Source organism: Salvelinus fontinalis, chromosome 7 (genome assembly GCF_029448725.1).
Source record: "Salvelinus fontinalis isolate EN_2023a chromosome 7, ASM2944872v1, whole genome shotgun sequence".
In the NCBI taxonomy this organism is placed as follows: domain Eukaryota; kingdom Metazoa; phylum Chordata; class Actinopteri; order Salmoniformes; family Salmonidae; genus Salvelinus; species Salvelinus fontinalis.
In genome coordinates, this window is record NC_074671.1 from 38,671,920 (window position 1) to 38,697,659 (window position 25,740).

At 39.3% G+C, this 25,740-nt stretch overlaps 1 protein-coding gene across 2 annotated transcripts in view; it reads left to right on the plus strand.

Annotated features, from left to right (window-relative positions):
- The window catches only part of LOC129859461 (enhancer of polycomb homolog 1-like), a 77,438-nt gene that overhangs the window by 12,064 nt on the left and 39,634 nt on the right, over positions 1-25,740 (plus strand). For both annotated transcript variants that reach the window (XM_055929280.1, XM_055929279.1), the window contains exons 2-4: positions 10,938-11,097; positions 24,264-24,409; positions 24,601-24,807. In XM_055929280.1, the coding sequence (XP_055785255.1) occupies positions 10,998-11,097; positions 24,264-24,409; positions 24,601-24,807 (453 nt within the window). In that variant the 5' untranslated portion in view covers positions 10,938-10,997. The remainder of the gene's footprint in view (positions 1-10,937; positions 11,098-24,263; positions 24,410-24,600; positions 24,808-25,740) is intronic.

Genomic DNA, 25,740 nt, shown 5'->3' on the forward strand with positions numbered 1-25,740 from the left:
TTTTGGGACGCAGTCTTGGGGCTGGTTGACTGGGGCAGACTGAATGGATGAACTGCTAGCTAGCTAGCTTCCCCTGACCAGGTTGTTTTAAATCTGGAAAGCAAAACTCTGTGGCTGGCGGCCTGTAGTGAAACCATAAAGGAATCAACAGCATGCATATTTTATACATCTCAATGTTTTATGCCGTTTTTATGGAATGCTGGAAGTGTTGTTTCCCCTCATGCTTTGCTCTAGGACTGGGGTAGGCAACCCTATTTTTGATTTAACCGACTTGGAAGACCAGGTGTGTTGAATTTTAGGCAATCACTGAACTGATCGATTAGCTCAGTTGGGCAGGTGTTGTCCCTAGTTTAAATCAAAATCACTGCAGGAACAGGGTTGCTTACCCCCTCTAAGAAATAGGAGACTGTTTGGCTTGACCAATAATGTCTTTTTCCTTGACTGTCCTCTAGCTCCATTAAGTCCAAATAGATTATTTTTGTCTTTTGTTGGATTTGTCTTTGCACAATTAAGCTACTTGGTTACTGAATGGACTGTGCCAAACCTGTATGAGGTTTTGGATTTGTTTGATACTTTGTATCAAAGTATTGAGCACTAAGCCAGGGGTCTGCAGCCAGATCTCAAAATATTTTTTTTACTGATTAGACATATTTTGGCCAAAGGATCCTTTGAATAAGTTGAGGCTATAATACAATACAATGTGATATTATTAATCTACAACAGGGATGGGCTACTCCAGTCCTTGAGGGCCTGATTAGTGTAACCCTAGTGCAAAGGGGTTACCCTTAGTGTAACCCTTTTGCCCCAGCTAACACACTTCAGTAATCAACTAATCATCTTCTGTTTAGAATGCTGTTTGTTTAATCAACTGGGTTTTTCTAGGGATGGGGGGGGGGCGCTCCAGTCCTCGGACTAGTTTCCCATCCCTGATCTACAATTGATCATGTTAACCCTGCACAACATGGGCCTGGGAGGTTCACAGGAATATATTTTTATGGACTGTTCTCCACTTTTCAACTCAATTTTTCTTGTTCACCCAAAAAGTTTTTTTTTTTTACTTAAATGTATTGTAATTTAAAGTGACTGTCCAGTCAATCTCACTTTTAAAGTTAATATTCTACACTGCTCAAAAAAATAAAGGGAACACTTAAACAACATAATGTAACTCCAAGTCAATCACACTTCTGTGAAATCAAACTGTTCACTTAGGAAGCAACACTGATTGACAATAAATTTCACATGCTGTTGTGCCTAATGGAATAGACAAAAGGTGGAAATTATAGGCAATTAGCAAGACACCCCCAAAAAAGGAGTGATTCTGCAGGTGGTGACCACAGACCACTTCTCAGTTCCTATGCTTCCTGGCTGATGTTTTGGTCACTTTTGAATGCTGGCTGTGCTTTCACTCTAGTGGTAGACTCCGTCTCATGCTACAACCCACACAAGTGGCTCAGGTAGTGTAGCTCATCCAGGATGGCACATCAATGCGAGCTGTAGCAAGAAGGTTTGCTGTGTCGTGTCAACGTAGTGTCCAGAGCATGGAGGCGCTACCAGGAGACAGGCCTGTACATCAGGAGACGTGGAGGAGGCCGTAGGAGGGCAACAACCCAGCAGCAGGACCGCTACCTCCGCCTTTGTGCAAGGAGGAGCAGGCGGAGCACTGCCAGAGCCCTGCAAAATGACCTCCAGCAGGCCACAAATGTGCATGTGTCTGCTCAAACGGTCAGAAACAGACTCCATGAGGGTGGTATGAGGGCCCGACGTCCACAGGTGGGGTTTGTGCTTACAGCCCAACACCGTGCAGGACGTTTGGCATTTGCCAGAGAACACCAAGATTGGCAAATTCGCCACTGGCGCCCTGTGCTCTTCACAGATGAAAGCAGGTTCACACTGAGCACACGTGGCAGAGTCTGGAGACGCCGTGGAGAACGTTCTGCTGCCTGCAACATCCTCCAGCATGTCCGGTTTGGCGGTGGGTCAGTCATGGTGTGGGGTGGCATTTCTTTGGGGGGCCGCACAGCCCTCCATGTGCTCGCCAGAGGTAGCCTGACTGCCATTAGGTACCGAGATGAGATCCTCAGACCCCTTGTGAGACCATATGCTGGTGCGGTTGGCCCTGGGTTCCTCCTAATGCTAGACCTCATGTGGCTGGAGTGTGTCAGCAGTTCCTGCAAGAGGAAAGCATTGATGCTATGGACTGGCCCGCCCGTTCCCCAGACCTGAATCCAATTGAGCACATCTGGAACATCATGTCTCGCTCCATCCACCAACGCCACGTTGCACCTCAGACTGTCCAGGATTTGGCGGATGCTTTAGTCCAGGTCTGGGAGGAGATCCCTCAGGAAACCATCTGCCACCTCGTCAGGAGCATGCCCAGGCGTTGTAGGGAAGTCATACAGGCACGTGGAGGCCACACACACTACTGAGCCTCATTTTGACATGTAATGTCCTTAAAACATCGAAATTGGATCAGCCTGTAGTGTGGTTTTCCACTCTAATTTTGAGTGTGACTCCAAATCCAGACCTCCATTGGTTGATACATTTGATTTCCATTGATCATTTTTGTGTGATTTTGTTGTCAGCGCTTTCAACTATGTAATGAAAAAAGTATTTAATAAGAATATTTCATTCAGGTCTAGGATTTGTTATTTTAGTGTTCCCTTTATTTTTTTGAGCAGTGTATTAACTCATACCCAAATAATGTTTACACATCCTATACCTGTATTTGTGGCCAAAGCATAAATTGCAGGAATTTAACTTCAAAACTGCAACATTCTCTCCAATGCCAAGAGGCGGGCCTTTAAAATGTTCCTTCCCAGGATCCGAGACTTAGTCCGTCCTCACTCAAGTTGTTTTGAGGGCGTTCCTGATGAGTTTGCTGTTTGCTGTAACAGAAAAGGGTTCCCGGCCCCAAAAAGTTTGAGAATGCATGCGCTAAGCTGTGTCCCATGTAGTGAACAATTTCCAACCCCTGCCTGCCTCGCCCAGTTTGAGTTTTGTAATCCTCCAAGAGGAACATGAGTCAGACTGAGCCAGTGTTTCATAGTCTTCCACACTGACAATACACCTAGCCTAATAGCTAACATCCCTGCTGAAACCATACAGTACACCTAGCTAATGACCCTGCTGAAATGTTGACATGCTGCATGATTTGAGTGCAGTACTGTTGCATCTGCTACTTTACTAGAATTTACTATACACACTAGGCTACTAAAATTTCTCAATCAAAACAGAATCTACACTAAGGCCGTAATTATCAAACTTGTAAAAACGTTTTTATTGGAGTTTTTACACGCTTTTTTATTGGAGTCTACATCCTGTTCCTCAGGGAACATTACATTGAGGGAAATGCATGTCTCTGTGAAAATAGGCTGCAAAACTTTCCCACCTGTGTTTCTGTTTTAGCCAAGGTGTCCTAGCTGTGTGTATCAGGTAGTCTAATGGTATCAGATGTTTCTGCTCTTGACATTGTCATGCCAAAACATGGAGTTGGCATTGAGTGAAAGGGAGTTGGCATGATGGCACAAATACTAGCACTGAGGCAAGTAAGCTGATGCTTGTAGCAAGGTTTCTATATCATGGATTTTCATATCAGGGTGCTTTTCTGTTTATCACCCACACTACATGTTTCACCTGCCTTAGCTAATGCTGCTAAGCCTTAAGAAGGTAGGCTACCTGAGCTAAGGATAAACTAGCTGAATGATCTAATGTACGGTCCTTCTCCCTGCTGTGACTATTTTGTTCATTGGTTGTTATATTCACAGACATCCTTTATCACTATCATGTGCGTACCCATTAGTAGCCAACTTCACTAAGCTCAGCCAAGCAGCTGTGAGTAATTTGCTATCGTCAGGTCAGCTGTGATTCAGGTTAGTGGGTCGCTGCCTGGCGTTCTCCAGAGGAGCGTGCAAAGGTGTCTGGCTCAGGCCTGCTTCCAATTGGTTCCTTATGCAAGTTTTCACCCTGCCCAGAGTTCAGCGGTGTGTGTGTTGCCTTAGGCCTCATGGGGGTGATTTGGCGCCATGCTGAGACCTTCAAAAACGACTCATTGAGAGTTTAATTTATTTACTGTATATGCTATCATATTTGATATGAACATCCTGTCGGTGACATGGTCACATCACTAAAGCAACAGTCTATCCTTCCAATATGGTTGTCTGGAGTGTATTAACTAATTAGTGAGTGCCGCAACGATTGCCAGGATTCAGCTGTGGGCCCACTGTGCCACCATCAGGAAAAGTTGGACACATTGCGCAAAAATGAGCTACTTCTGTACTGTTTACCACACATACCAAATATCAGAACAATACATTAAAGGTTATCCAATAAATATTATGCTTATGGGGTATTTTGGACTATTTTCAAAGATGTTGACTTTAAAACGTCTTCTCCTCGACCGATTTGTCACCTAATTTGTTGTCTCATCTCTGTACCCATGTCTTACATGCAACTTTTTCCAGGACTCTAGCGCAAACAGTATGGCTGATATGAGCCAGTGAGTTTGCATGACTGTTTTTCATGTCTAACAGCACCACCATGCGGCATAACTGAACCATACTTTACAGGTTAGCTAGACTCATATCCCTGAGCATGTGCCAAATTTCATCACCTGGAATCAACAGATTAAGCTATATTAACATGGGTGCGTTATAGCGCCACTGTGGTTGATCAGATTGTGCTTGAATATGTTGAGTCTTCAGTGTTTGGAACGGTTACCAAGTTTTGCTACAATACGAATATCCGTGACTCATTTATGTGCCAGACCACGCCCACGTGAGTGCGTGTTGGTCAATGGCGGCCATGTTTTATGTACTAATCTGGGAAATGTTGCGTTGGGAGAACTTTGTCTGTAGATGCCACAAGTGAAGTTTCAAAGAAGTAGCCTTTGAAGTGTAACTAAAAAAAAATATATATATTGTAATGGCTGAGGCAGACTTGTTTTTGGAGAGGGACCTATGTGCTGAATGTCATGACTAGGTCAAACTGGGTGAGGGGCATGACCTTACAAAGTTTCCATGTTAAATCGATTGTTATAGCACCACCATGTGGCCTTTTGGCATGGCATTGCATGAGAGGGTGTGGCCCTTCACCATCATGCCAGGTTGCACTCTCCTAATCTCATGAGAATTAGCATTTTAATTTGGCTTTACGGAAGAAGATGAATAATAATTAAGACAACTAATGCAATAGGGTTTCACAAGCTTAGCTGCTGAACCCCTAATAAGTCTTTTCCGACATTATTTTATATATATATATATATATATATATATATATATATATATATGATTATATATATATATATGATTATATATATATATATATATATATATATATAATCATATATATATATATATATATATATGATAATATATATATATATATATAATCATATATATATATATATATATATATATATATGATTATATATATATATATATGATTATATATATATATATATGATTATATATATATATATATATATGATAATATATATATATATATATATGATAATATATATATATATATATATGATAATATATATATATATATATATGATAATATATATATATATATGATAATATATATATATATATATATGATAATATATATATATATATATATGATAATATATATATATATATATATATGATAATATATATATATATATGATAATATATATATATATATATATGATAATATATATATATATATATATGATAATATATATATATATATATATATGATAATATATATATATATATATGATAATATATATATATATATATATATGATAATATATATATATATATATATATATGATAATATATATATATATATATATATATATTATCATATATATATATATATATATATATATTATCATATATATATATATATTATCATATATATATATATATATATATTATCATATATATATATATATATATATTATCATATATATATATATATATATTATCATATATATATATATATATATTATCATATATATATATATATATGATAATATATATATATATATATATTATCATATATATATATATATATATGATAATATATATATATATATATATATGATAATATATATATATATATATATATATATATATGATAATATATATATATATATATATATGATAATATATATATATATATATATATATATATATATGATAATATATATATATATATATATATATGATAATATATATATATATATGATAATATATATATATATATGATAATATATATATATATATATATGATAATATATATATATATATATATGATAATATATATATATATATGATAATATATATGATAATATATATATGATAATATATATGATAATATATATATATATATATGATAATATATATATATATATATGATAATATATATATATGATAATATATAGGTCAGGATTGTTACACCTACATATTAAACATACTTTTTTTTTTACATGCTCATCAAAATAAAGATGTGCTATAAGCACAGCACTTCATTCATTAATGATTAACATAAGTTTTTATTTTACCATTGTTCTTAACCAAAGTTATTTATTCATGAATAGTATGCAGTTGGAATAGTATGATTGTGTTATTGTGTAGGCTCAATCATTATAATTTAACTTGAGTCGAAGTGCCTTAAAGCTGCAATATGTAACTTTATGGATGACCAGTTTCACAATTTTATTTTAGATCTGTCATTCTTATTGAAAGCAAGTCTAAGCGGTAGATCTGTTCTATGTGCTCTAATTCTATGCTTCCTGTCAAGTTTTGTTTTTGCTTTTACTTTCGGTTTTCTACACCAGCTTCAAACTGCTGAAAATACAATATTTTTGATAAAATATATTTCGTAGTGGTTTACAGTTGAAGTTGGAAGTTTACGTACACTTAGGTTAGAGTCATTTAAACTCGTTTTACAACCACTCCACACATTTCTTGTTAACCTCTCTAGGGTACGTGAAACGATAGCGTCCCACCTAACCAACAGCCAGTGAAAGTGCAGGGCGCCAAATTCAAAACAACAGAAATCCCATAATTAAAATTCCTCAAACATGCATGTATTTTACACCATTTTAAAGATACACTTGTAAATCCAGCCACAGTGTCCGATTTCAAAAAGGCTTTACAACGAAAGCAAACCAAACGATTATGTTAGGTGAGTGCCTATTCACAGAATAACACAGCTATTTTTTCCAGCCAAAGAGAGGAGTCACAAAAGCAGAAAGAGATAAAATTAATCACTAACCTTTGATGATCTTCATCAGATGACACTCATAGGACTTCATGTTACACAATACATGTATGTTTTGTTCGGTAAAGTTTATATTTATATCCAAAAATCTGAGTTTACATTGGCGCGTTATGTTCAATAGTACCAAAACATCCGGTGATTTTGCAGAGAGCCACATCAATTTACAGAAATACTCATAATAAACATTGATACAAAATACAACTGTTATGCATGGAATTTTAGATCCACTTCTCCTTAATGCAACCGCTGTGTCAGATTTCAAAAAAACTTTATGGAAAAAGCATAATCTGAGTACGGCGCTCAGAGCCCAAAACAGCCAAAAGAAATATCCACCAAGTTGCGCCGTCAACATTAGTTAGAAATAGCATTATAAATATTCACTTACCTTTGAGGATCTTCATCAGAATGCACTCCCAGGAATCACAGTTCGACAAATGTTTGATTTGTTCCATAAAGTCCATCAATTATGTCCAAATAGCTTCTTTTATTCAGGTCGTCGGAAGAAAAGTTCAGTTATATTACAGGTTGTAGAAACTTGTCAAACTAAGTATAGAATCAATATTTAGGATGTTTATCATAAATGTTCAATAATGTTCCAACCGGAGAATTCCATTGTCTGTAGAAAAGCAATGGAATGAGAGCTACCTCATGTGAAATGCGCGTGACTGAGAACGAGGCTGCTGCCAGACCCCTTAGTCAAACAGCTCTCATCCGGCCCCCCTTCACATGAGAAGCCTGAAACAACGTTCTAGAGACGGTTGACATCTAGTGGAAGCCTTAGGAAGTGTAAAATAACCTATATACCACTGAATTCGATAGGGGCTGAGTTCAAAAACTACAAACCTCAGATTTCCCACTTCCTGTTTGGATTTTTTCTCAGGTTTTTGCCTGCCATATGAGTTCTGTTCTACTCACAGACATCATTCAAACAGTTTTAGAAACTTCAGAGTGTTTTCTATCCAATACTAATAATAATATGCATATATTAGCATCTGTGACTAAGTAGGAGGCAGTTTACTCTGGGCACGCTATTCATCCAAAAGTGAAAATGCTGCACCCTATCCCAAAGAAGTTAAGCATACGTGGCAGGGATCACTGTAGAATGTAAACACATATTTGTTGGTACCTGTGAAAAGGTTAAGCCCCCCCAGCAATTCAACATATAGGCTTACACCCCCGACTCGATCCAGCAGTAGGTCCAGTGTCCCCATCCGAGGTCACATTCACAGTACTCATCCAATTTTAATTCACAATACGGGGGAAATCAATTCAGGGGAATTCGAGGTCAGACGTTCAGCATCTTCAGATCAACTCAAAACAATATCAGTACAGGTGAGTCTATAAACTTTGGGATACCTGTAAACGCACTCAAGTTCTCATTAGGTTGGTTGAGAAGCTAGAAACACACAGTTGGGCTGTCCCAGACTAAAAACAATATTGGTCAACCGCGAGTGTTTCGACCAATCGATTGGTAGAAAATGTAAAACATGTTTTTTTCCATATACAGACACACCCTATATACAGACACCCTATGTTTGAATAAAATTAACTATGTTGGTTACTTTAGCCCTATTCACACGGGACTAGTATTACTATAGAACATCGGTTATGTAATTATCGCCCCAGCATGTCCGTTTTTCCAGTGGACGATTCGGGTGGGATTAGATTTACCCCTATAATATTTTTTCCCCCTCATTCAAAATTAACTTATGACGTGGCGCCTGGAGGCTCTTCTAGACGTGAAGACATTTCAAAGGCCAATATTAGGCTATCCATACACCTAACGGGCCTTCAGTTCGGAGAAAGTCAAAATAATAACGCATATCAATATGAACCGTAACCTATGCATACATTTAATTAACTGAAGAATGTCAATTAATTGGCAGATTATCATCTAATTCATCTTTTAAAAGAGAAGTGCGGCACTAGGAAAGTTGTGACAACAGTTCCTTCATCTGTAGGCTACGTGCATAGCACTTTATTTTAAGCATCAATTTGTTCCCATGTGCTTATCCAAACTGGGTGCAGCACCTGTTAAACTCTAATATCACTCAAAACACAGGGATGACGATTCACACGGGATAAGTATTATCAGAGGACCTGAGAGTTTGCTGAAAAACAGTAGGTTTTTAGGGCTGGGATAACTTTCTTGCCAAGTAAAAATTACCAAGATGGCAGAGTCGGACAGTACAAAAATTACGGATGTGGCGATTTGTGCTTGTGCACAATTACATTAACTTATCTCCCCCAGTAAAATGTATCCCGTCCGAATAGGGCTTTTGCCTGATGCTTTAAACCGGTTGGATTAGAAAGCTCACCTAGAACGTCCAGTTTCGATTGACGCAACAGTCCGCGTTTGAGCTAGCCACACATTTTTTCCCAGAACCATTTTGCACAAACACAGTCCTTACAAAGTTATGTCCTGAATGTGACAAGTTTATTTTGGAATGCAATGTTAAGACATTCACAGAAATAGCAACAGCATACATAATCATCCAAACCAGAAAATGTGGACTACATTCGTTTTAGCGCTAACTGAGGTGAGATTGACGTAACGCAAGCATATTTAGAAAACTCTAGGCTGACAGAGACCACAATATGAATAAGTTAATAGCAATTACTATTTATAATACTTCACGGGTGGGCTCAACATTGATCGAAATATTTGAGTAAAACACTTCCTAGAAATGTTTAAGTAATCCATCGATGGGTCGTTTGTGTGTGCCGCCATGTTTGTTTTTCGCGTCAATCAAAGATACTAAGAGACAAGATTAGTTTGGTGTGTTTACAGTATGCATCTTGAACGGGGGGGTGTCGTCTACGATCTGTTACTTACCTTCATTCACTTCCGGAAGTTTACTTGAAAGATGAGTGAACTATTCCTTGGCCTCAATACATTTTTGGTCTGACAGACGTTTACGTGACACCCAGAATGCATTGTATAATGTCAACAAACATGGTGCCACACATAGCTGGCAAATAGCTTAGCATTAGCTCATTATAATTAATACGACCCTCAAAAAAGTATTTTACACACGTCATAGGTGTCCATTACAATTTATGCAATAATCAGAATGCATTCTGTCACCAGTACATGAAAAGGTGAATAAAACTGTACATACATACATATTTCATGCTACAGTAGAAATGACAACACGATATACAGAAGATAAGGCACTTGCTTTGATAGGAATGCACACATCCACACACAGTTGTTATTTGTAAGGTAAACAATCAGAAAATAAACGTAAAATGCCTATTGTTTCCTACATTTTATTTGTGTGATTCTACTTAGGCGCACATTATGTACTCATTGTAAAAAAAAATGTCAGCGTAATATCCCTGAAATATAATAATATTAAGCAGTATCACTCAGCATTTTGTGGCAGGACAGGCACTTTGTTAATGCTTAATGTTCAGTTGTAGATATGTTTGTTTTTATTATTGTATGTAAATTCTTTATTTTAACATTGGTTAAAAGACGCAGGTCACAAATGAAATTAAGCAGTTATACCCCATTATTACTTACTGTTAATCATTGTTTTTGAAACATTAGAAAGTGTGCTCAGTTTGATTTTTGGTGTAATTACGTATCATTTATTTTTTAACTGCCACAGTTGTAGTGTAGGCCTACTGACCTTTACCTTCCTCCCCCACAGGAGCACCATCTACAGCGGGCTATCTCGGCACAGCAGGTGTATGGGGAGAAACGGGACAACATGGTCATCCCTGTCCCCGAAGCAGGGAGCAACATCGCCTACTACGAGTCCCTCTACCCTGGGGACTTCAAGATGCCAAAGCAGCTCATTCACATACAACGTAAGGAGAATTACTGTTCATGTAGCCTGTTTGTCAGCGGTCTTTGTTTTTCTGTTGTCTCTTTGGTCAGTCGGCAGATGTTTGTTTTTCTTCTCTTGAGTGTGCCTTGCGTGTGTGCACATACTGCAGTTTGTGTTCATGCTGCTCTGTGTTTGCAGTGCATGTGTGCTCTGTCTGGGGTATGTTTAAAGCCTCAGTGCAATCCAAAATGTGGTGTTGCTGTGTTACATATATTTCCACACTAAGGTTGGAGTAATACTCTGAAAATTATGGAAATGCAGTTTTAGTTTAAGAGTAGTTTCAAAAGACCCCGAAATTTGTCTGTTTTGGTGGGATTGAGTTTTGGCCTTCCATGTTGACATCACCATGCGGTAAATTAGTTAGGTGCAATACATCAATAAGATAGCCTTTATTGGCAGAGAGGATTGAAACGCTATTTTTTTCCCAGTTTTCCCCTTCCCACTCAGACCACTACCAGACAGTCGTAGTACAATTCTTGTTTGAGAAATTGCCCTTTGCTAAGAACCTGTTTTTTGTTTCTGTTTTCAATAGAAATTGTCAATCACAGTAAGGTACTTAATTGTTACCCAGAAACAATTTGACATTGAGATTAAATTGGCTGCATTGGACCTTTAAGTGATTGTCAGCCCCTGGTGTTTCTCTAATAGCAGCAGTGTGATCCAGAGGTGTTCTGCGGTCTGAAAGCATTTGAGCACACTCGCACAGTGAGAGAAGGCACAGATGGAAAGATAGAGGGGCACAGTCTAGGCAGGGGGTGTGGGACACTGAATAGTCTAAGCCCAGGGGGACCCCCTCTCAGCCCCAGCTCACAAACACTCCTGTCAGCTCAGTTTTTTTCTAAGGGGCTTTCATGTCGAACCAAAGGCAAAGGGAGGGCAGGCTTTTTGCAAGCTTAGTGTATTTCTGGAGTTCGCCGCATTAAGCTGCCGATTTGTGATCTGCGCTATATATAGAGACGTGTGTTTTTACCAGAGTTCCCATGGTCATCTTTCTGTAACCCATATTCACTATTAAGTACACTGTTTGTCTAGGGCCCTGGTGATCTGGTAAAAAGTAGTGCACTATATAGGGAATTTGGTGCCATTTGGGAAGCACTACCACTTGGGAAATGTTACATGTTTTTGGGCTAAAAGGCAGGAGTATGGTGGACTGAAGATGGCGGTGCAGAATGCCTCAGAAGTCGCAAAATATCCTTTGATTTTGCAGAGAGCCACATCAATTTACAGGAATACTCATAATAAACATTGCTAAAAGATAAAACTGTTATGCATGGGATTTTGGATGCACTTCTCCTTAATGCAACCGCTGTGTCAGATTTCAAAAAAGCTTTACGAAAACAGCAAACCATGCAATAATCTGAGTTGGTGCTCAGAGCCCAATCAAGACACAAATATAGCCGACATTATTATGCAGTCAACAGAAGTCAGAAGTAACAATATAAACATTCACTTACCTTTGATGATCTTCATCAGAATGCACTCCCAGGAATCACAGTTCCACAATAAATGTTTGTTTTGTTCGTAATGTCCATCATTTATGTCCAAATTCCTCCTTGTTGTTCTAGTGTTCAGTACACTTTCCAAACTCACAACGCGCGGCAGGTCCAGCGGAAAGTACGAAGTATTGAATCAATCTTTAGGATGTTTTTAACATAATTCTTCAATAATGTTCCATCCGGAGTATTCCTGTGTCTTCAGAATTGCGATGGCACAGAGTTTGCTCTAACGTGAACGCGCATGGTCACTTCATGGCAGACCTGACTCATTCCTCTCTCCTTCGGCCCCACTAAACAGTAGAGGCATCAGACAAGGTTCTAACGACTGTTGACATCTAGTGGAAGCCTTAGGAAGTGCACCATTACCAATAACCCACTGTATCTTCAATAGGAGCTGAGTTGAAAATCGACCAACCTCAGATTTCTCACTTCCTGGTTGGATTTTATCTCAGGTTTTTGCCTGCCTGATGAGTTCTGTTATACTCACAGACATCATTCAAACAGTTTTAGAAACTTCAGAGTGTTTTCTATCCAAATATACTAATAATATGCATATTCTAGCTTTTATGGCTTTGTAGCAGGCCGTTTACTCTGGGCATGCTTTTCATCCGGATGTGAAAAAACTTCTTTGGGGTAGGGGGCAGTAAACAGACAGAATGAAAAACCAAACTAAAAGAAAACGAATAGACTCTAAGACTGACATGGATGACCGTAAATAATAAAATGGGTAAAATCCCCAAAATCCAACAGTTTATAAGTAAACTATAAATTCACTATTCTAGTTAGGGAAATGTGTTAAGTAATTCATTCAATTCTTTACGTAAACTATTTATAAATATTCTGAACAAAGAATATATAAATGCAATATACAATTTCATAGCTTTTACAGAGTTACAGTTCGTATAAGGAAATCAGTCAATTGTATTGTAATGAAGTAATCTATGGATTCCACATGGCTGGGAATACAGATATGCATCTGTTAATCACAGATACATAAAAAAATACAAATAAATAAAGTAGTGGCGTGGATCACAAAACCAGTCACTATCTGGTGTGACAACCATTTGCCTCGCGCAGCGCGTCATCTCCTTCGCATAGAGTTGATCAGGCTGTTGATTGTGGCCTGCCAAATTCACAAGCTGGCAAATTCTCTAAAATGACGGAGGCTTATGGTAGAGAAATTAACATTAAATTATCTGTCTACAGCTCTGATGGACATTACTGCAATCAGCATGCCAGTTGTTCGCTGTGGCATTGCGTTTTGACAAAACCGCACATTTTAAAACTATGTTATTGTCCCCAGCACAAGATGCATCTTTGTAATGATTGTGCTGTTGATTCAGCTTCTTGATATACTACCCTGTTAGGTGGATAGATTATCTTGGCAAATAAGAAATGCACAGGAAACAGGGATGAAAACAAATGTGTGCAAATTTTGAGACGCTTTTTGCACGTATGGAAAATGTCAGGGATTTTTTCCCCTAGCTCATTAAACATGGGACCAACACTTTACATGTTGTGTTGTATATTTTTCTTCAGTGTAGAAAGCTGGCCAAATTAGTAAAGATTTTGCTATCATGGAAAGGACCATACCTGTATATTTGTGGGGAAATCACCCTCATTCATTCTTTAGTCATATCCTAGTTTACCTATTTACTTATGGCCCTGCCTACGCCTGACAACTTTTTTTTATTAATTACATGAGCACAAAATATTCTTCTTTATTTGGAACTGCAAGCCAGACAAAATTGAAACGGGCCTATGTGCCTTCAGAAAGTATTCATACCCCTTGTCGTATTCCACATTTTGTTCCAGCCTGAATTAAAAATGTATTATAAATACTGACTTGTTTTTTTCTTCTCACCAATTTACAAACACTACCCCATAATCACAATGTAAAAACCTTTTTTTAGACATCTTTGCAAACATATTGAAAATGAAATATGGATATCTAATTTACATAATTATTCATACCCCTGAGTAAGTACTAATCAAATCAAACTTTTATTAGTCACTTACACATGGTTAGCAGATATTAATGTGAGTGTAGCGAAATGCTTGTGCTTCTAGTTCCGACAGTGCAGTAATATCTAACAAGTAATCTAACAATTCCCCAACTACCGAATACACACATCTAAAGGGATGAATGAGAATATGTACATGGATGAGCCATGGCCGAGGCGGCATAGGCAAGGTCCAGTAGATGGTATAAAATACACTATATGGGTCAAAGACGTATAAGGTTTTCAAAGTAGCAAAAAAATAAGTGTCACCTATGCCCTTATATTAGTTATATTCAAGAATGAAGCCAATAATTCATTATTGTGACTCAGTATAACACAGTGTTTAAAAAGATATATATATACAATAATTATGGAAATTTTTGTGTAATCACAAGGTTATTATATCCATGCTTGGCAGAAATATAACTACCCAGAAAAAATGACATTTTATTTTGAGTACCACATACAGTTGAAGTTGGAAGTTTACATACACCTTAGCCAAATACATTTAAACTCAGTTTTTCACAGTTCCTGACATTTAATCCTAGTAAATATTCCCTGTCTCAGGTCAGTTAGGATCACCACTTTATTTTAACCTCTTTTGGGTACGTGAGACGTTAGCGTCCCACCTCTTCAACAGCCAATGAAAGTGCTGGGCGCCAAATTCAAATACAGAAATACTCATTATAAAAATTCTGAAAACAAAACATTTTACATAGGTTTAAAGTAACTTCTTGTGAATCCAACCACGGTGTCAGATTTTTAAAATGCTTTACGGCGAAAGCATACCTTACGATTATTTGAGAACATAGCCCAGCAGACAAATCATTACAAACAGTCACCAGCCAAGTAGAAGAGTTACACAAGTCATAAATAGAGAGAAAATTAATCCCTTACCTTTGATGATCTTCATATGGTTGCACTCAGCAGACATTCATTTACTCAATAAATGTTCCTTTTGTTCGATAAAGTCTCTTTATATCCAAAAACCTCAGTTTTGTTTGCGCGTTTTCTTCAGTAATCTACAGGCTCAAACGCAGACAAAAATCCAACTTGTATCCGTAAAGTTCATAGAAACATGCCAAACGATGTTTGTATTAAACCCTCAGGTTGATTTTAGCCGAAATAATTGATAATATTTCAACCGGACAATAACGTCGTCAATTTAAAAGGTAAACAAGAAAGGCACTCTCTCTGACTCGCTCATGAAAAAGCTCTGTGACACTTTAGGGTCCACTCATTCAGACTGCTCTTACTTCATCATTTTTCAGAATACAAGCCTGAAACAATTTCTAAAGACTGTTGACATCTAGTGGAAAGCATAGAAACTGCAATTTGAGTCCTAAGTCAATGGATACTGTAATAGCATTGAATAGAAAACTACAAAACCAACCAAAAAAATACTTCCTGAATGGATTTCTCAGGTTTTCATCTGCCAAATCAGTTCTGTTATAATCACAGACACTATTTTAACAGTTTTGGAAACTTTAGAGTGTTTTCTAACAGTTTGGATAGAATATATCATATCTTCTGGGCCCGAGAAGCAGGCAGTTTAATTTGGGCATGCATTTCATCCAAAATTCCGAGTGCTGTACCCTACCCTAGAGAAGTTAAGAATGTGAAATGTCAGAATAATAGAGAATGATTTATTTCAGCTTTTATTTCTTTCACCACATTCCCACTAGTCAAATCCAATTTTATTTGTCACATATACATGGTTAGCAGATGTTAATGCGAGTGTAGCGAAATGCTTGTGCTTCTAGTTCCGACAATGCAGTAATAACCAACGAGTAATCTAACCTAATAATTTCACAACAACTACCTTATACACACACAAGTGTAAAGGGATGAAGTATATCTACATAAAAATATATGAATGAGTGATGGTACAGAACGGCATAGGCAAGATGCAGTAGATGGTATCAAGTACAGTATATACATATGAGATGAGTAATGTAGGGTATGTAAACATTATATTAAGTGGCATTGTTTATAGTGGCTAGTGATACATTTTTTACATCAATTTTTCCATTATTAAAGTAGCTAGAGATGAGTCAGTATGTTGGCAGCAGCCACTCAATGTTAGTGGTGGCTGTTTAACAGTCTGATGGCCTTGAGATAGATTGATGCACCTGTACTGACCTCGCCTTCTGGATGGTAGCAGGGTGAACAGGCAGTGGCTCGGGTTTTTGTTGTCCTTGATCTTTATGGCCTTCCTGTGACATTGGGTGGTGTAGGTGTCCTGGAGGGCAGGTAGTTTGCCCCCGGTGGTGCGTTGTGCAGACCTCACTGCCCTCTGGAGAGCCTTACGGTTGTGGGCGGAGCAGTTGCCGTACCAGGCGGTGATACAGCCCGACAGGATGCTCTCGATTGTGCATCTGTAGAAGTTTGTGAGTGCTTTTGGTGACAAGCCGAATTACTTCAGCCTCCTGAGGTTGATGAGGCGCTGCTGCGCCTTGACCACGCTGTCTGTGTGGGTGGACCAATTCAGTTTGTCTGTGATGTGTACGCCAAGGAACTTTAAAACTTACTGCCCTCTCCACTACTGTCCCGTCGATGTGGATAGGGGGGTGCTCCCCCTGCTGTTTCCTGAGTCAGAAGTTTACATGCACTCGGTTAGTATTTGGTATATTGTTTAACTTGGGTCAAACGTTTCGGGTAGCCTTCCACAAGCTTCCCACAATAAGTTGTGGGAATTTTATTCCTGACAAAGCTGGTGTAACTGAGTCAGGTTTGTAGGCATCCTTGCTCGCACAAGCGTTTTCAGTTCTGCCCACAAATTTTCTATAGGATTGAAGACCCATTTGCGACCAAGCTTTAACTTCCTGACTGATGTGTTGAGATGTTGCTTCAATATATCCACCTCATTTTCCTTCCTCGTGAAGCCATCTATTTTGTAAAGTGTACCAGTCCCTCTTGCAGCAAAGCACCCTCACAACATGATGCTGCCACCCCCGTGCTTCACGGTTGGGATGGTGTTCTTCGGCTTGCAAGCGTCCTCCTTTTTCCTCCAAACATAACAATGGTCATTATGGCCAAACCGTTTTATTTTTGTTTCATCAGACCATAGGACATTTGTCCAAAAAGTATGATCTTTGTCCCCATATGCAGTTGCAAACCGTAGTCTGGCTTTTTTATGGCAGTTTTGGAGCAATGGCTTCTTCCTTGCTGAGGGGTTTTTCCAGGATATGTCGATATAGGACTTGTTTTACTGTGGATATAGATACTTTTTGTACCTGTTTCTTCCAGCATCTTCACCTGGTCCTTTGCTGTTCTGGGATTGATTTGCACTTTTCGCACCAAAGTACGTTCCTCTCTAGGAAACAGAACGCGTCTCCTTCTTGAGCGGTATGACGGCTGCGTTGTCCCATTGTGTTTATACTTGCGTACTATTGTTTCTACAGATGAACATGTTACCTTCAGGCGTTTGGAAATTGCTCCCAAGGATGAACCAGACTTGTGGAGGTTTACATTTTTTTTTCTGGGGTCTTGGCTGATTTCTTTAGATTTTCCCATGATGTCAAGCAGAGAGAAACTGAGTTTGAAGGTAGGCCTTGAAATACATCCACAGGTTCAACTCCAATTGACTCAAATTATGTCAATTAGCTTCATGATTACCATCATGTGATATGCTTTAAAATGGCTTTTTACTTTTGTTATTCTTCATGAAATTGAAGCGCCGGACAAAAGTTTAATTATTTTTTAGATGCAGTATATCGCCCATTATTCTATATATTGTTGCAAACACTAACACAATTATGCCATGGGTGTTCATTTATATTTTTAGTATGAATTTCTAAATTTAAAAATTGCACAGGGCGGAGTTGAGACCCAGGGCCTCCAGCGTGATGATGAGCTTGGAGGGTACTATGGTGAGCTGTAGTCAATGAACAGCATTCTTACATGGGTATTCTTTTTGTCCAGATGGGATAGGGCAATGTGATGGTGATTCTGTCACCTGTGGACCAGTTGGGGCGGTTTGCAAACTCAAGTGGGTCTAGGGTGGCCGGTAAGGTAGCGGCGATATGATCCTTGACTAGCCTCAAAGCACTTCATGATGACAAAAGTGAGTGCTACGGGACGGTAGTAGTTCAGTTCTTTGCCTTCTTGGGTACAGGAACAATGGTAGCCTTCTTGAAGCATGTGGGGACAACAGCCTGGGATAGTTAGCAATTGAATATGTCTGTAAACACACCAGCCAGCTGGTCTGCTCATGCTCTATGGTCGCGGCTAGGGATGCCGTCTGTGCCAGCAGCCTTGCGAGGGTTAACACGTTTAAATGTTTTACTCATGTCAGCCACGAAGGAAGAGAGGGGGGGCGCAGTCTTTGTTAGCAAGCCGTTACGGTGGCACAGTATTATCCTCAAAGCGGTCAAAGAAGGTGTTAGTTTGTAGGAAGCGTGACGTCGGTGTCTGTGACGTGGCTGTTTTTGTAGTCCGTGATTTCCTGTAGACCTTGCCACAAACGTCTCGTGTCTAAGCCGTTGAATTGCAATTCCACCTTGTCCCTGTACCGGCATTTCGCCTGTTTGATTGCCTTGCAGAGGGAATGACTACACTGTGTATATTCAACCATATTCCCAGACCTCTTTCCATGGTTAAATGCAGCGGATTGCGCTTTCAGTTTAGTGCGAGTGCGGCCATCCATCCACGTTTTCTGCTTAGGGTAGGTTTTAATAGTCACAATGGTTAGAGCCAATGCATTTCTTTATAAACACACTCACCAAGTCAGCGTACAGGTCAATGTTGTTCTGAGGCTGACAAACATATTCCAGTCCGCGTGATCAAAACAATTTTAAAGCGTGGTTTCTTATTGGTCAGACCGGGGTTGAATGGTTCTCGTCACTGGTACATCCTATTTGAGTTTCAGCCCATAGGACGGAACGAGCAAGATGGCGTCGTGGTCAGATTTGGGAGAGCAGGGGAGGGCTTTGTATGCATTGCGGAAGTTAGAGTAGCAGTGGTCGAGAGAATAATCCCCGCGTGTCGTGCAATCAATATGCTGATAGAATTTAGGTAGCCTTGTTCTCAAATTTGCTTTGTTAAAATCCCCAGCAACAAATGCAGCCTCCGGATATATAGTTTACATAGAGTCCAGTGAAGTTCCTTGAGGGCCGTCTTGGTGTTCGCTTGAGGGGGAACGTACACGGCTGTGACTATATCTGACGAGAGTTCTCTTGGTAGGTAAAATGGCCGGCATTTGATTGTAAGGAATTCTAGGTCGGGTGAGCATGAAGGACTTGAGTTCCTGTATGTTGTTATGATTACACCATGAGTTGTTAATCATAAAGCATACACCCCCCGCCCTTCCTCTTCCCAGAGATGTCTATTTCTGTCGGTGCGATGCATGGAGAAGCCCGGTGGCTGAACTGATTCCGACAACATATCCCGAGAGAGCCATGTTTCTGTCTCTCTGGAAGGCAACCCTTGCTCGTATTTTGTCTACCTAGAGACTGGACATTGGCGAGTAGTATACTCTGGAACGATGTGCACGTCTATGGAGCCTGACCAGAAGGCCGCTCCGTCTGCTGCGCCTGTGTTTTGGGTCGGCTACTGGGGATCAGATCCATTGTCCTGGGTGGTGGTCCGAACAGAGGATCCGCTTCGGGAAAGTCCTATTCCTGGTCGTAATGTTGGTAAGTTGACGCTGCTCTTATCCAATAGTTCTTCCCGGCAGTATGTAATCATCTTTGGCAGCGATTTTAAAGCTGTGAATGTTTCTGTGTAAGTCTCTTAGTGCTTTCCACACCTGGATTGTGCAACATTTGCCCATTTTATTGTTTTAAAAATTCCTCAAGGTCTGTCAAATTGGTTGTTGATCATTACTAGTTTTGCCAGGAGATTTAAGTCAACTGTAACTTGACCATATTCACACTTGTCTTGGTAGGCAACTGCGGTGTAGATTTGACATTTGTTTTAGGTTATTGCCCTGCTGAATGGTGAATTCATCTCCCAGTGTGCAGACCGAATCAGGTTTTCCGCTTGGGTTTTACCTGTGTTTTAGCTCTTACTTTTTTCCTTTTTTTCTTGAGAAACTCAAGTCCTTTACGATTACAAGCATACCCATAACATGATGCAGCCACCACTATGCTTGAAAATGTGGAGAGTGGTACTCGGTAAAGGGTTGTTTTGGATTTGCCCTAAACACAACTCTTTGTATTCGGGACAAAAAGGGAATTGCTTTGCCACATTTTTTGCAGTATTACTTGAGTGCCTTGTTGCAAACAGAATGCATGTTTTGGAATATTTTTTATTCTGTGCAAGCTTTGTTCTTTTCACACTGTCAATTAGGTTAGTATTATGGATTAACAACAATGTTGTTAATCCATCCTCAGTTTTCTCCTATCACAGCCATTTTAACTGTTTTAAAGTCACCATTGGCCTCATGGTGAAATCCCTGAACGGTTTCCTTCCTCTCCTGCAAGTGAGGAAGGACACCTGTTTCTTTTGGGTGTGTTGATACACCATCCAAAGTGTAATTATTAACTTCAACATGCTCAAAGGGATATTTAATGCCTGTTTTTTTGTCAACCAATTGGAAAACCTCCCTGGTCTTTGTGGTTGAATCTGTTTGAAATCCACTGCTCGACTTAGGAACCTTACAGAGAATTGTATGTGTGGGGTACAGAGATGAGGCATTCATTCAAAATCATGTTAAATGCTATAATTACACACAGTCCATGCAACTTATTATGTGACTTGTTAAGCACATTTTTACTCCTGAACATATTTAGGCTTGCAATAACAAAGGGGGTTGAATACTTATTGACTCAAGACATTTCATTTTAAAATGTTTATTTGGCAAAGAATTTGGAAAACATGTTAACAATTTGACATTATGGGGTATTGTGTCAGTGACAAAAAATAATCTTTATTTAATCCATTTTAAATTCAGGCTGCAACACAACGTGCGTGAAGTCAAGGGGTGTGAATACTTTCTGAAGGCACTGTATATAATGAATATGAATTCGGAGGAGAGAAATTATTTTAAATATTAAAGCATTGGATCTCTTACTAAAGGCTCTAGTCATACAAAACCTATACTTTAATCTGAACTGGTTCTCAAGCAGATTAGTAAGAATGGCTCATCCTGTGTTCAAAAATGGCCGTTTCCCCTTCGTTCAGATAGCCTCTCACTTTTGGTTATTTGAAGATCTCCAAAATATAGCTATTTTTAAAACAAGCTATAGAAAGCTCGTTGCAATTTCAGTTTGAGCCACCAGAAAACAAAAAAATATTGGAAAAAATATTATGGTTAAACTCAAATGTATAAATAAAAACAATACATTTTTGGGGGATGATGTTTGTACATTATATCATAAATTGGACTGGTGGAGTTGTTACACATGCAGTTAAGAAAAATACATGGAAATGTCGGCTCTATCAAAGTATATCCAACTGATTGCAGCATTACCTCAAATGGAGGAGTCAAGTGTAAAGGGGAGAAGTTAAGGAACTTCTGTCGGCCCTGCATAAAAGACCAAAATTGCGATAAAGTATACCAGTTTAATTTAATGACCAAAAATGTAGAGCTGTGCCATACAGGTTGCAAAACAGTTGAGAGATTTTCAATGTACCGATTCCATGGCACATTGTTTATGAACTATACACAAAACAACGCCAGATTCAAAACTTGGTTTTTCAATTTAAATTAAAACTACCTTAACTTATAGAATGTTATATGTATGGGGGATACAACCACCCCATCTCTGCTAAATCTTCTGAGAAGAGACCGTATCATTAGATCACTTGTTTAGGTATGTGGCTTGTTTTTGGTCGCAAGTTCAGGAATGGCAAAAACTATTGCAACATTTACTTGGAGCTAACTCTGCAAATAGCATTGCTGAGTGATTTGAAAAGCCCTAGTCAATTGATCAGTAATATAATACTCATAGCAAAAATGTTTCTTTAATTTACAATCTGTAGAAACTGTTAGAATGGAAAAGTTCACAAATTTAGTGGAACAGCAGTAGAAAAAATATGGCAGCTAGAAATCAAAACTGGATGGTCTTTAGAGATAGATGGGAGGAGTCGAGGGTAGCTGAAGGCTGGGACTAAAAACAAATTATAACTAATGTAAAATATACTGTCGTAAAATGTATATATTATGTAAACTCAGCAACAAAAAAAGGAATGTCCCTTTTTCAGCACCCTGTCTTTCAAAGATAATTTGTAAAAATCCAAACAACTTCACAGATCTTCATTGTCAAGGGTTTAAACACCATTTCCCAAGCTTGTTCAATGAACCATAAACAGTTAATGAACATGCGCCTGTGGAACGGTCATTAAGACACTAACAGCTTACACACGGTAGGCAATTAAGGTCAGTTATGAAAACTTAGGACACTAAAGAGGCCTTTCTACTTCCTCTGAAAAACGCCAAAAGAAAGATGCCCAGGGTCCCTGCTCATCTGCGTGAACGTGCCTTAGGCATGCTGCAAGGAGGCATGAGGACTGCAGATGTGGCCAGGGCAATAAATTGCAGTGTCCGTACTGTGAGACGCCTAAGACAGCGCTACAGGACGGACAGCTGATCGTCCTCGCAGTGACAGACCACATGTAACACCTGCACAGAATCGGTACATCCGAACATCACACCTGCGGGACAGGTATAGGATGGCAACAACAACTGCCCGAGTTACACCAGAAACACGCAATCCCTCCATCAGTGCTCAGACTGTCCGCAATAGGCCGAGAGAGGCTGGACTGAGGGCTTGTAGGCCTGTTGTAAGGCAGGTCCTCACCAGACATCACCGGCAACGATGTTGCCTATGGGCACAAACCCACCGTCGCTGGACCAGACAGGACTGGCAAAAAGTGCCTGCAACCGCGACTCATCAGTGAAGAGCAATCTCAATGCTCTGCGTTACAGGGAAGACATCCTCCTCCCTCGTGGTACCCTTCCTACCAGCTCATCCTGCCATGACCCTCCAGCATGATAATGCCACTAGCCATACCGCCCGTTCTGTGAGATTTTCTGCAAAACTGAAATGTCAGAGTTCTGCCATGGCCAGCAAAGAGCCCAGATCTCAATCCCATTGAGTACGTCTGGGACCTGTGGGAATTCCCCCCCAGAAATGTCTGGGAACTTGCAGGTGCCTTGGAAGAGTGGGGTAACATCTCACAGCAAGACCTGTCAAATCTGGTGCAGTCCATGAGGAGAAGATGCACTGAAGTACTTAATGCAGCTGATGGCCACACCAGATACTGACTGACTTTTGTTTTTGACCCCCCCCCCCCCCTCCTTTGTCCAGGGACACATTGTTCAATTTCTGTTAGTCACATGTCTGTGGAACTTGTTCAGTTTGTCTGAGTTGTTGAATCTGATGTTCATTCAAATATTTACACATGTTAAGTTTGCTGAAAATAAGTGCAGTCGACAGAAGGAGTACGTTTCTTAAGCTGGAAGTAGAAGCCTACGTGTTGTTGTCCATTTAGTTTACTCCAATTGGGGGATAGGTGGTAAGGTCAGGGAGAAATAATAAAGGAAAATATTTATTACAAGAAAATATTTGGTGAATTTGAAAGGATACAGATAATTACATTGATAGATCGCACAATTTATCTGCAATTTATGAAAGCTGGTCTACCACCTAAAACAATATTTTTTTTTAAAACAAGTTTATTTTTTTACTTCTCTATCACAGCTTTCAGTTTGGATACAGAGCAGCCGGACTACGACCTGGATTCAGAGGACGAGGTTTTTGTGAATAAGCTGAAGAAGAAGATGGAGATCACCTCTCTGCAGTTTGAGGACATGATCGACCGGCTGGAGAAAGGCAGTGGCACGCAGGTACTTTAGCAAACCACAATGCTGAAGGCAGGTCTCTCAGAAAATGGGACGTAGGCCAATGTTCATCAAACCTTTTGTCGACTACCATTCTGCTTATTTGATTTTTTTAAAGTTGAAAGGCTAGGAGTAAGCGCGGGGGTTTATTGAGTACTAGAAAGAACAGTGTGACTAAATGTGTGTTGTCTGCTCAGCTGGTGAACCTGCAGGAGGCAAAGCTGCTGCTGAAGGAGGATGACGAGCTGATCAAGGAGGTGTTTGACTACTGGACCAGGAAGAGGAAAAACTGTAAGAGCGGCTCTCTCATTCCCACGGTGAAGCAGGAGAAGAGGGACGGATCTAGCACCTCAGACCCCTACGTGGCCTTCCGCAGGAGGACCGAGAAGATGCAGACTAGAAAGGTGAGCCACGTCCTAGGTAGGATGACGGAACTGAACAAGGGCTGCGTGCAAGTATAATAAACCATTTCACTTTCAGAAAGGTGGCCTTTTCACAGGGCATTGCGATCCAGGACATGGTTGAGGGAATATTCTAACCCACCTTTTTGTATTCACTAGTGTGTAATTTAGCTATGAACTATTCTCAGGAAGTGACAGTATAGCAGAGCACCCAGTTAACGTCTTAACCTGTCTAGGATCAGCGTGGCGCTAGCGGCACTCCCCCCCCCCCCCCCCCACTGAAAAACCAGTGCCGCGAAATTCAAAAAAAATATTTTTTTAAAATATTTAACTTTCACACATTAAAGTCCAATACAGCTAATGAAAGACACAGATCTTATGAATCCAGTCAACATTTCCGATTTTTAAAATGTTTTACAGGGAAGACACAATATGTAAAGATGTACATCTATTACCTAAAAACACATTAGCATATTCCACCATCTTTTATTTGTCCACCAACACCAGTAGCCATCACCAATTCGGCTAAACTAAGATATTTATAGCCCCTAACCAACAAAAAAACTCATTAGATGACAGTCTGATAACATATTTATGGTATGGGATAGGTTTTGTTAGAAAAAAGTGCATATTTCAGGTATATGGCATAGTTTACAATTGCACCCACCATCACAAATGGACTAGAATAATTACAATGAGCAACGTGTTTACCTAACTACTAATCATCAAACATTTCGTAAAAATACACAGCATACACGAATCGAAAGACACAGATCCTGTGAATACAGACAATATTTCAGATTTTCTAAGTGTCTTACAGCGAAAACACAATAAATCGTTATATTAGCTTAGCACATAGCAATTAGCAGCCCAGCATTGATTCTAGCCAAAGTGAGCGATAAAAGTCAACATCGCCAAAAGATATTAATTTTTTCA